Consider the following 12,855-nt stretch of genomic DNA (forward strand, 5'->3'; position numbering starts at 1 on the left):
TATTATTATGAATGTTCCTAACAGGTCCCTACTCAGGATTGTAGAATGCTTATCCTTGGATTGTTAACACTCCTATAGCAAGTTCCCATATGACTAACACTCCCCAAATGGGTATAGTAAATGTGATGTGTGTCTCCAGCCACACTGCAGCTATCCCCATTACTTACATGGGATACAGTGGGGGCAAGATCTGGTTTTAAGACCAGGTATCTTCTCCACTTCCACTTAATCTTCATCATCATTAACTTTAAAGAGGAAGGTTCTTGGCAACCCCCAGATCACCAGAAGGAAGAGTGTTTTTAACTGTTACAGAGTTTTGAGAATGCTTTAATTATTTTATGAGTGTTTTATTTTTTTGTTTTTAAATTGTGGGTTTATCCACCACCCTGGGCAGCTCCAGGAGGAAGGATGAGATGTGAACAAATTCAAAAACAAATTAATTCAATAAATAAACCAACAGCTGTCGCAATCAGATGGCTAAGGCTACAGCGATCTGTGGGTAAGCCTCACACTGAATTTCTTAGGGCTTACTTCTGTGTAGCCATGTTTAGTAGGATTGCTCTTGAGCAACCCTGGCAGCAGCAACACCCACAGCAGAGCAACCCGGATACAGTAGATGAGCGTGGTGTTATCATTATGGCAAGCGGACCTATGAAAGAAACCTTCGCTTTTTCCCTTTCCCCAAGCCAGCCAGCCTCGTGGGTGGGACCCTAAAGTTTTAACGCGAGTTTATTAGGCTGTGTGCGCAATCTCGCGGATCCACCAGATGGCTCGTAGTCCAAGAACTCCAGCCATAACAAAACGCGCGAGGGTCTTTCAGGGATCCCAAGTCTCCGGGTTCTTTTTACCACAACCAGCCAACGCAGCCACTTTTCTGGAAACCCGAAAAAACTCGGGGATGCGAGTCGGTGGTGCTCAGTCCACTACTGTACTGGAACTACTCCGGGACAACTTCCTCCTCCTCCTCCTCCTCCTGGCAGAGTCTTCTCCCCAGAGGCTCCGGCCCCACACCGCCCCCCGAGTCCTCCCTTTCGAAACCCCAGCACTTCTTCCCTCCTCCTCCTGCCGCCCATTGTTTCCGCCGCCTCGCCTCCCTCCCCAGTCAACCGTTCCTCAGGTCCCCGCGCTTCCCCCCCAGGAAGGCGCCCCCCTCCCGCCTCCCCACCCACCTGCACGGCAGGACAGTCCCCGCAGATGGTCAGTGGGGCTCGTTGCCGGTTCTGGATGTGCAGGAACCGCACCATTGCGAACGAGGAGCCGGGATTCACTCCGCCAACGGGAGTGGAGGGGGTGGGGTGCGAAGCAACCGGAAAGCGGGCAAGCGCTCACCGGAAACGGCGCAGCACGGACTGAAGAGGGAGGAACGCCGTTTAAGCTCCGAGGGAGAGGGTGCAAGTAAGGCGCATGCGCGTTCCGAGTAGGGGTTTTTTGTCCTCCCCCTCCTTTGGATGAATGGGGGAGTGGGGGAGCCCTCTAGAAGAGAGCAAAGTAGATTGTAGAGTAATGGATGCAGGCCGATGGGAGTAGCCATTGCTTCTCTTTCTTAGGTCACAAATTTATAAATACAGTCGTTTGGGCGCTAGACCTTGCTTAGCACACATTTTCTTTTTACATTTTTCTCTTTTCTCTCAAGTTTGATATTGAAATGGCAAATTTAGTCCAGATGTTATAATTTTAAGGTTCATAACTATATATATAAAACCACACGTTTGAAACCCCACAGTTTAGGTCCTGAATGAATTGACCTCAATATTTCTCTGAAAGGTCAAAATGGAAATCTCCCCATTGCCTCTTTCCGCACAAAATCCTGTCCTCACAAATCCTGTCTTAAGGGCACATTCAAGATATGAACAGGGTGTGAGCCTGTGACCTGTGACCTAGATTCAGGAATTAAGTAGTTATAATGACAAGAGAGTGGCCAGAACCCAGATGAAGACAAAAGGGTGTGAATGACTCGGTTGGGGAATAGGGAAATGTAAATATCTCTTTTGTTTCACTTGATGGGTTTTTGGTAGAGGGCAAGAGGAGGCATGGGGCAGGGTCCAGGATGCTCAGATTACTGCCAACAGACCTGGGGTGGTGGTCTTGGGCTACACCCCTTCTGTGATGTATCTATGATGTTTCCGGGGGCGGTCTTGGACTCTAGGGCAGTTCAAAATTTCTATATAAGAGCTTGCACACCTTTGTTCTGGGTCTCTCCCCTTCCTCCTGTGTGGGCGGGGGGGGGGGGCACACCCTGTTGCAACAGCTTTTAATAAAGATCAGGCTTGCTTTTCACTAGAATTCTGGTCTGGTCTCTGTCATTTTACTAGCCAGTAAGGGCTTTCTGCCGGAGGTCTGGGTTCCGTCCCAGAGAAGGACCCCTTTACAACACAGGCAACAACCTAAATTCTGATTAATTAAACCAGAATATAGATTCAGGTACATAGCCGTGTTGGTCTGACGCAGTTCAAATAAATCAGAAAAAATTAAAAATTGTCCAAAAAATGATCTCTAAAGGTGCTACTGGACAATTTTTAAATTTTTCTTATTAAACCAGAATATGTTTGAGACCTGAGGGCTCTGATAAGGTTGCTTTAATTTTTTTATTTTTGAAAATATATTTTTTAAGCTTTAAGTTGGCCTTGTTTCTGTCTGCAAGCCACCTTGAGTCCTGTGAAAGAAAAAGGTGGGGTAATAATAACAATAATAATTGGCTTTTTTTCCAGCCGGAACTCACTTCTCAGGTGGGCACCATTGCATTGCCATTCTAAGAGAACAAGGGAGGCGTTCATGGTGAGTTCCAGCATCTTTTTCTAGAAAAAAATAGCACAGATAATAATAACAGCTCTTTCATTTATAAACTAATCTGGGCTGTACAAGGACAAGGGCATAAATGTCGTATGCAAGGTGATTCATATCCATGCCTTGTTTGTTAAGACCCCAGCCCATGAGGTAATTTTATATATAAAAATAAGTGCACCTTCACTAGTCACTCAAACTGTTTTGCCACAGATTACCAGGATGAAGTAACCCTATACTTGCAACAAAATAAAAATAATTGCTCCAAAGTTTGAATGCCAATAGGATTGCTGCTTGGCTGGCCTACAGTCCAACCATGATCAGAACTTGAATGTTAAATAACAAGCACTTAAGTTGCTCAATCTTGGAGAGCTTAATCTATGTTTATTCAGCACTCCCATTCTAATCAGCTCCCTTAGCAGCTGAGGTAAGTTAACCAGAGCTTTAAATTTAGAAAAGTGGTTAGGACCCTCTAGTCCACTAGCCTAATTAAGTCCATAAGAAGTCCTAATGTGATCCATGAGGCTAGTTTCCTCAAGCCATGTGACATCAGGTATGGGGCAGGTAGTGATGCAACTGCAAAGGTACAGTTATTAGCTAAAAGAGGAAGTGTCTTAAGAATGAGGGAAGTGTTGAAAAGGAGATTGTGTATTTCAGCTTTTAAAAAGCTTATGATAAAGTACCCCACTAAGTTTAGCAGTAACGCAATATTAGAAGCGGTCTTCCTGTGGGTCAGAAACCAGTTAAGAAACAGAGAGTAGGAAAAAATGGAGAGTTCACCCAAACGGAGGGATATAGAAAGTGGAGTCCCTCAAGGATCGTCACTGGGACCCATGCTTTTTAGCTTGTTCATAAATGATGTAGCATTCATGGTGAGCAGTGAGTTAGCAAAGTTTGCTAATGATACAAAATTATTCAAGGTAGCTAAAATAAAAAGGGATTGTGAAGAACTTCAAAAGAATCTCTCCAAATGGGGTGAATGGGCAGAAGAATCCCAAATGCAATTCAACATAAGCAAGTGTAAAGTATGTTTGGAATACTATGTACAGATCTGGCCACCTCAGGAAAGATACTATTTTAGACCTTGAAAAGGTTTGGAAAATAGCAACCCAAAATTACTCCTGTTTTAGAAAAGTATGGATACAACATGTGAAACTGATTTTTCTATTTTGAAGACTGGACAGATGAAAGACCTACTGCAATTCTTACTCTCCCCCCCCCCCCAATATACAGAAATAATTGACTATGATCTTGTACATAAATTCTCACTGGCCTCATAAGGTTGTAGACAGGTGGTCCAGTTCTAACAATTATTCATAAGGTTGTTTAGGTTGAAACCATTGATGCTAAAACCGCACACACATTTGTATTAATAAAACTATTGCGTCAGGTTTCTATATCAAACTTAATTCTGTTAGTTTGCTGCTGGTGGCAACAGATATTTGTATTTATTATTATTATTATTATTATTATTATTATTATTATTATTATTATTATGGTCTCTGGCTGAAATATTTATTCACTGTTTCTCCATTTCCAATGACAGCTAGCACAGTACTACAGAGCTCATCAAACAACAAAATAAGGCTCTCTTTTCCTATATGCAATGCCCCATTATTTTAGGAATCTTAAGCTTTTTTGATTAAAGTGCACTCTTAGTGTGAAAGGTTACTAAAAAGAGCTCCCTTCTTTTAAAGTCCTGTTTGAACACATGCACATATGCTGCACACCACTAAGCAGTTATTCCACTTTCACCACCCATAACAAGGCTAACACTCCAATATATGGTACCATGCTATAGTGTTAGCAATGTTAAATCAGAGCTTGCATGAGCAGGGAAGACTGGTGTTGGTTTTTTCCTCATTTATGAAGCAAGTTACAAAGCAACATATTAGAAAAGAAGAAGCTTAACTCATGGCATAGTTTGCTTTCCACCAGCTCTACTTTATACCATGCTGTTACAATTTCCATTTTGTCCCATAAAACATTCACAGATTACACACATCAGAGTAAGTTTTTAACCATGGAAAGTTTTATGTAAAACCTGAATACTCCACACAACAATGTAATTTACACCAGACTTTACATAGGATGTTGGATGAGATTTTGTAGGAGGGGGGTGCCTTGCACATACAGTTCACTGCACAAATACTGACAAAAGAGTATTTACGAGAAACAGCAAAGCAAGTAATAGTCTGTCATAAATAAGGTGATCAGATATTCTTGGTCTTGTGTGATCCCATAAGCTGAGGAAGTTCTTTCCACCTTAGCCATCCTTTTGGTGGAGAGCTCCATAGTTTTCCTACCCTTTTTGTTAGGTGTTACCCTTAGTGTTTCAGTAAGTGTAATAGCACTGGTGTTTTTTTTCTTTTTTCTTCATTTTAAAAAATGCAGTTCACTCCTTTCCCACCCATGCCTTTGGCTCGCCTGGAACAGAACCTAGTTTCTTCCTATAAGCAGATTATCACTACAGCATATTAGGGGAAGATAAACTGTCAATTCATAACTCAGGTGCCCTTGCTAGAATGTGTGTAAAACAAATTCTGAAGGCTCCATATGGATTGAAAAGGTCCCTGGAGGAACAAGACATCCTTGGTCACCTTACTCATAACTAGTTGTGTTTTAATGCGTGGATACATAATATTGTTTTGAGCTCAGTAGTGCTGAAGTTACAAGCACAAGTAGTTCTATTCAAATACTGAGTTGGTGAACAGTTCTATTTAAAACGCAACTATTTTGAAGGGATGAAGCAAGCAGAAACAGAATTTCTGTACTTGGAACTCACAAATTCCTAGAGGTTTCATTTTGGATGTGCATTTGAATTGTACAGTCTCCACTTTTCCACAGCCAGAGGTGATCCAATACACACAACCAGTTTAGGAATTAATCCTACATCCTTGTGAAAACCTTCAATTGCAGAGACCATTAAAGACCATGTTTGCCAGCCGTGTGCTGTACCTGCTTCCACAACAGCTGGCAAATAAGCTTCAAAGGTGATCAATGTAACAGAAGCCATTCCAACTAGAGATACTTCATAAGGGATTATTAGAGGATAATTTACACACCTATTCCCCATCACATTTTTCTTTCACTTTGGGTTAGCTTCTGTCTGTTTTTAACATGGAGGTGGCCGCCCATGACGCAAGATATGTTTTTCTAAACTATCTAAGATCGAGATAGCGATTCGCTGAACATCTGGATCAGTCTGGCTGTTTTCCTTGATGTTAAACAAGTGGTGCAAACCACCTTCTTCTATCAGCATACTGCAGTACCTAGCAGCTAAAACAACAACAAAGAAGAGGGGAAACAAATTCAGTTAGGTCAAGTCCCTTGAATTTAGATACTTACTTCCCATCACTTTTCGCACAACTCTTACAATTTAAGTTCTGGTTATAAGTGCAAAGGGATTTTGCAAAATTATTTTGCAAACTATAGTAACAGTCCTCCTCCATGCTCTTCTTATTGAAGGGATAGCAGTTGCAAAGCCACCATTAAGGATGTCCTCACGTGGCATTTGCAGATGCCGATTACATGCTTCAGGAATGGAAACTGTCTCTTCCACATGCTCAGACTCAGGAGGGGGGTGTAGAAGAGAGAGAACAATGACTAAGAATCCAATCCAAAAGAGGCCAAGGGACAGCTTAATTCTCCCACATGCCTGCAATCCCACCTCCGTGGATTTAGAGAGGCGATGAACAAAACTTCTAAGCTCCTTCCAACCTGATTTAGCTCCTTGCTCTTCCAAGCCTGTCTTCCTACATCACAGAACCTTCTCATCTCTCCCAGTCTAAGCCTCCCCCCTCTTTAAAGCTGGAACCACACCCCTGCATTTATCACAATTTGTTTTCAAGTTTTATTCCAGTAGTTCAAAGCAGCATGCATGCTATTATCTCATTTTATCCTATGTGAGGTAGATTTGAGAGAGGGAGATTTGTCAAGTGCTTCATAGCCTGAGGAATTTCAGCCTCACTATCCTAATTAAAGTCTAAGACTCCATCCACTGATTCACATCGACACATAGAAACATATATATTTAGAACACACACACACCACCAACAACAACAAGAACTCTGCATTTTTAACCTGTGTTAAAACCCATGAGCTTATCTGATGTGAAGTATCACATATAATATCTAGAATTGTTGTCAGATTGCTTTCTCTAAAGAAAATGGAGTGCTAAAGCAGAGACATGGCACAAGATCACAAAAGTTATATAGAGTCTAGAAATCATTCCAACTACAGGTAGAAATCACTCCAACTACAGGTTGAAAGAGGTGCTTGAGATGTAGAGTTTTGTCTCAGTACATACGGTTTTTGCTGCAAACGTGCTGCATGGCCCACACTGCCCACAGCTGTACTCCAGGAGTCATGAAGCAGCCAAGCAAGGGGAAAAAAGGATTGAAAGACCTGTTCATGAGAATAAAAAGAGTTCTCATCACTCTGATATGTTTGCAACATTATTACAACACAAGCCTATTTTGTGCTAAAATATCTACCTAGCTTGTGAAAAAGAGGGTAATCATAAAGAGGCCTAAACTGCTTCCATTTTCTTCTGACCTGCAGTTCTTGTTCCAAACTGGAGTACATGAGGAGACAACATCTTAACCTATGGGCACAGGAATCCATGCACAGCCTAGCACCGTCTGATGTGCAGCTAAATCTCATCACTGCACTCCTTCAATATCATTTCTACAGGGATATGTACTTCCAACAAAGGAAGGGAGAGAAACCAAGTAGAAATCTTTAGACACAAACTAAATGCAATATGCCTGCATCTTCTTTGCCTGCATCTTCTTTGCAGTAAGGAAATCAGCCAAGAATGGCAATTTTGAACAGAAAAACTGTCCAAAGGAAAAGCTTAAGCAGCTCTTTTCACACCCTTATTGCTCCAGGGGTGGGGGGAAAGAAGCAAAAACATTTTACACAGATCTGTGTGGTAGTTCATCCCCCAGTTAATACATTGCCAGGCAGAATTACAGCAACAGTAACTAATTATTAGCCAAATGGTTCTTCATGTCCTGAATATCTGTGGCTGGGTGGCAGTTATCTAACACCTCAAGGTCCACAGAGGTTTTCTTCAGAAGTGTCACTTACTACCACTTTCTTCAACACCCACCCAGTCAATCCATTCCCTGCTAAAAGCCACAGTGGGCCTCCTCCAAGACACATGTAGAAAATGTCAGTGTAATTTTATGTGCCTGTTCATAGCATTAGAGTATACGGCAATTATATTAATTGCTATAATCTGTGTCAGCAGCATTAGGACTAAATTCAGTAGGGCTATAATACTTCACATATTGGAGCATAACCACCACTGAACACAACTGGAGTTACTTCTGAGTAAGCATGCACAGGATTGCACTGCAGAGGTGTTGCAGGTGAACAGTGCAAACCTGCACACATCCACTCAGAAATAACTCCTCCTGAGTTCAATGGGCCTTATTCCCAGGTAAATGTGTACAGTTGACCCTCCGGATATGAATTAAATTCGTTCCGGGGGTCTGCCTGCAACCCAAAAAGTCTGTAGGCAGAGGCACCACTTCTGTGCACGCACGCAGCGTGCGTGGCAAAACCCGGAAGTATACACTTCCGGATTTGCCGCATTCGTAACCCGAAAGTTACGTATCCAGAGCGGTACATAACTAGAGGGTCCACTGTATAGGCTTGAAGCTTTAATGGTTAACTAGCAACATGACTTTGTCACAAGCCAGAACACTTGAACTAAGATAGAAACAATACAATGTGCAGCAAGTTAACCTTCATATTTCCTCAAGGTTTATGTCAAGTCTGTAGTTACCTGTAAGCCACCATTTCACATTCTGGTGTAGGCCAGTTCAAAATGGCAGAATGCTGCAAGACAAGGGAAGGAGCACTATTACTAATCGTGTTAACAACATTGCTCTGGAGTTAACAATGGGCAGTGTTTTCAATTGCATCTGTACCAGCTCTTCTAGGAGCGAGGTTCTCTGGTTGCGGCTCAATGTCCAGGCTTGTTCTCCTCGTGATATCAAGTGAGCAATGATCCCTGCTGCGAAGTAGCTGACCTCCACCTCAACACTACGCAGCAGCTTGCTGATGTGGTCTATGAAGTCTTTCCACATTAGCTCCGAGTGGAGCTCTTTAACCTCTGCTATGTTGTTCTACAGGGGAACAAGAAGGAGGGATTTCAAAATGAATGAAAAACAGTTGCGTGTGTGTATATATAAAGGTACCTGACATTAATATGCTTGTTCTCTTCATAAAAGCTGGAGCCATAATGAACATCAAACCTGTCTCATGTCAAATTAGACTAAGCTGGGATCAGCCTGCTCCAACTTGTACATTTTCAATCATTACTACAGATAAGTTATTAGAGTGACAAGTGCATGAATAACTCAGAGCGGCCAGCATGCTTCGCCACTACCTGTCCATGAATGACACTGCTTGGAGGTCATTGCCAGGGAGAGGGGGGTTTAAGAACACAGCAGCTACATTTTCAGCAACATAGTTTTAACAAATAAAACAGAAAAGCTGTTCCCATCACAACTGCTAAAGGTAAGGGCCTCCCACAGTGGCAACAAATTTTGGCTCATAAACACTGAATGTTGGGGAAATGCCCCCCTCCCAGCCGCCTGTGAGCATGCCTGTACAATTCCAAGGGGGGAGGATTTGCATACAGCCCTAAATTAAACTAGGTTGTCATTTTTCAAAATAAAAATTTGAAAACCTGCTTAATCGAGCAACTCCAAAGTGATGTACACAGAACAATTTAAAACATTTATCAGTATAAAAGTAAAATGAGCAAAAAAATTAAATGGCTATACATAACTTGTTCATGTGTCCAGACTGACTTGCAGAAACAAAAGTTTTTAGCAGGTATCTAAACAAGCAGAAGGAGGGTGTCTGCCTAATGTTAACAGGTAGAACAGGCAGAGCACAGGCGCTGCCACTCTGAAAGCCTTATTCCAGAGGTAGAGCATGTTGTATGGTACTTGCTAGAGTGCAAGTTTTGCAAATCAAAGTGGTTGAGTGGACATATTTGGAGGGGAGGCAAGGCACTCACTCAAGTGAACTGGTCCCAAGCAGTTAAGGGCTGTATATACTAATAGTAAGGCCTTGAACTTGGCTCAGCAGTAAATTGGCAGCCAGTGCGGACCTTTGAGCAGAGATGCAATATCCTGGCAAGATCTCACTCCTGTTCAACAATCACAATGCAGCAATTGCACTAACGGCAGCTTCTGGGCCCACTGCAAGGGTAATCCACTCTTGGGAAGTTACCAATACCTGGATGACTGTGATCAAGTTACTCCACAGACCACGGGAATGACTGCGGATGGAAGATGGTCACTTGGACCTCCAGTGGCAGAGCTGGATCCAGGATCACCTCCAAACTGCACACCTACTCCTTCACAGAAAGTGCAACTGGCACTTGGACACAGAAATCACTCCCCCACCTCTATCTTGCTGGAATTCAAACTCAACTTACTTGCCCACATCGAGGCACTGGCACAAAGCCTGTGCAGCCTCTCCTAATTCAGATGTTATGAAGAAACAGAGCCATGTAACATCAGAAAAAATGATGGCACCTTGCCCCAAATTGCCTAATGACTACTCCCAATGGTTCAGTCTACATGTTAAATGCCACTTGGGGGGGGTGTCTTATATTCTCCTACAATAAAACTGAAGCTAATGGAAATGGTGCAGGAATAAGGTTTGGTTGAAAAGTAACGGAACAACATGTAACGTAATGTATCCCGTGTAGTGTTAAATGTCAGGATGGTGAGGGGAAGACATTGGCAGAGAGAAGAGAAAACTAGCATTTCCAATGCCCTGGTAAAATATATATTCTTCCACTCATCTTACCAGAAGGCCAAGCACTTTCTGTTGGACAGAAGACTCCGACGGAAAAGACTGTAAAGTAAAACGAAGTATATGCAACCATTAGTAAGTGATTTGTAACCAATTGTGGGGTTTCTGCACATTAAATATTTCATTATTGCCTTGATAGTACAGGTTCAGCCCCTACACCCCAGCTTCACTGCCCCCAAACTAAGAAGGGCTGGGATAGGAAGAAGCATACACCAAGCAGCACTTGCAAGCTTTTTAGTTAAGGGGGTACTGTGGGAAGGAAGAAGAGCAGGATTTGGAGTGAGCCTTAAGAGGAATGGAAGGGGGTGCATTGCTCTTTTGCTATGGCTGCTTCTTGGGAGTGGGCACATTCATGAAGGGCTCTCCTCCCTTGCTTTCCTCCAGTGGTCCCAGAGCAGAGGAAGGAAGAGGCCTTCTAGAAAGCATTTTCCTCTTAAGGAACAGCCACAGGAACAGAGGTGAGACAACCCCAATTCAATTCTTCACTTCCTCCCACAATGCGTTGGGCCAGGCCCACCAAGCCCCCTTAGCCTATGAAACAATTGTTTGGGAAGGGGAACTGGGCACAGAGGATGTTCAGCAGAGAATGCACCTCTCATCTGAGCCCAGAAACCCCTGCAATTGCTTTCCTCCCATCTCCCAGGGCTAGCAGCAGCTTGTCCAATCTTATTTGCAGTGGGTTTGGCAGATACTATTTTATGGCAATTATAGGTTTCTATCTATCAAGAGCAGAGAGACCCTACCTGATGCTGCCCAGACCTGCAGACTGCAACCTACAGGGTTCCCTGTGCAGATGCTGGAATCTGCAGATACAGAAATAGGCAGATGCAGAAATAGACTGGCAGACAGAACTGGCAGCTCTCACCTCCAAGACTTTCATGAAGAGTTCCAGCCCTTGGTTTTCAATAAAGTGCCGACATGTGGTTGGGGACTCATCAGTAAGATTCCAAAGTGCACTCAGTGTAAACTTAAGAGTAGTGTCTACTACATTCTGGTTAGTTTTTTGCTTCACAATTTGAAGTAGTTGCTAAAAGACAGAGAGAGAGGAAAAAACAGGTGCCTTTGCAAATGACATTCACATTTCAAAATCCAGCTGTTGGAGGCTCAAACCACACAAACAGCAACAAACACACATAAAGGGGAGAAGCCATCAGATGCTTCTTTCACCACACCACCCCCAATGTCTTATGCAATGGGCTCCCCTCTAATTTACGGCCAAATCATCAAGTTTATTTATATGCCACAATTCCAAAGTATGTTCAAAGCAACTCACAGAAACACTACAATCCGAACTCAACTGTCCTATATCTAAAGACAGGCATGCAGTGCAACCATCTTGCATGCCTACTCTGAAGCAGATCCTATTTAGTTCAATGAGCCTTCCTCCTTGGTAAGTATATATGGAATTGTGCCTCAATCCCACAGTGAAGGTCATGCCATCATATGGAACAGACACTCAGGAAAAGGAATCTAGAAAGGCTTTAATCTAATGCCAACCAAAGGTCTTTGGGGAATCCTGCCATCTCACAATTAATTCAAGAAGCCAAATTATCCTCCAATTTAGAAGACGATACGTATGAACGCTAGATCCATCATGGATTTATGGGTCCAAGACTGACAAGGGAGTGGGTCACATGGAAGTTAGTGTCTAGAGAGCCACAGGTACTAAATCCACAGGCTGTCTGCACATCAATCTGCACATTAACTTATTTGAGCAGCATGATCTACCCCTCTAATGTTACACAGTTAGTCCTGTTATGTAAAACACTGAAGAGCACTTTGTCCTCTTGAGCACAATGATTAATAAATAAAGGACCTTTCAACACCAGAAACAGCAATACATCCACAGATGCTAGAGGTCAAAAGCAAAGTTCAAGGAGTAAACTCAATGGATTCTGCCCCCATCCTGGATTTGAAGTAATAACACCAGTCACTTCTGCCTCTACATTTGCTGCTAAATGGGGTTGCCAGGCATATTAGAATACTTTTAAAGAACTTCCAACATAAAGCATTTAATATTCTCATTTTTCCAATACATATTTTTAAGTTGCTTAGCTATTTTTAAGTTGGTTAGTTGTTAGCTGTAACAACATTGCAGACAGAATGTTACATGTTGATAGCATTTCAGAAAGGTGCTAGCACTTCTCTTACCTTAACAATGAAGAGCTCTGCACCAAGTTGAGCTGTTTGTTCTGTTGAAAGCTACAAGCAAAAAAGCAAAAAAGC

At 42.6% G+C, this 12,855-nt stretch overlaps 2 protein-coding genes and 1 long non-coding RNA gene across 4 annotated transcripts in view; 1 reads left to right on the plus strand and 2 right to left on the minus strand.

Annotated features, from left to right (window-relative positions):
- Positions 1–2,790, minus strand: part of LOC118088228 (protein zyg-11 homolog B) — a 14,796-nt gene extending 12,006 nt beyond the window's left edge. Inside the window, exon 1 of one of the 2 annotated variants that reach the window (XM_088674052.1) lies at positions 2,720–2,790. Coding sequence is in view for 1 of the 2 variants with exons in the window: in XM_035121586.3 (XP_034977477.1) it covers positions 1,170–1,244 (75 nt within the window). In the remaining variant the exon portion in view is untranslated. Of the gene's footprint in view, positions 1–1,169; positions 1,328–2,719 lie in introns of those variants that run through there. The other variant, XM_035121586.3, reaches the window with a different exon arrangement.
- Positions 1,224–7,554, plus strand: LOC148685046 (uncharacterized). Its single transcript, XR_015951041.1, has 3 exons — positions 1,224–1,395; positions 2,709–2,775; positions 7,345–7,554. It is a non-coding gene; the product is annotated as an uncharacterized LOC148685046 (long non-coding RNA).
- LOC118088618 (protein zyg-11 homolog B) overlaps positions 4,792–12,855 on the minus strand; it is a 26,380-nt gene continuing 18,316 nt past the window's right edge. The window contains exons 8-14 of the mRNA XM_060276903.2: positions 12,781–12,831; positions 11,495–11,656; positions 10,624–10,671; positions 8,724–8,921; positions 8,579–8,631; positions 7,091–7,188; positions 4,792–6,060 (exon numbers count right to left, since the gene is read on the minus strand). Of these exons, the coding sequence (XP_060132886.1) occupies positions 5,897–6,060; positions 7,091–7,188; positions 8,579–8,631; positions 8,724–8,921; positions 10,624–10,671; positions 11,495–11,656; positions 12,781–12,831 (774 nt within the window). The 3' untranslated portion in view covers positions 4,792–5,896. The remainder of the gene's footprint in view (positions 6,061–7,090; positions 7,189–8,578; positions 8,632–8,723; positions 8,922–10,623; positions 10,672–11,494; positions 11,657–12,780; positions 12,832–12,855) is intronic.

Source organism: Zootoca vivipara, chromosome 7 (assembly GCF_965207765.1).
Source record: "Zootoca vivipara chromosome 7, rZooViv2.hap1.1, whole genome shotgun sequence".
Taxonomy (NCBI): domain Eukaryota; kingdom Metazoa; phylum Chordata; class Lepidosauria; order Squamata; family Lacertidae; genus Zootoca; species Zootoca vivipara.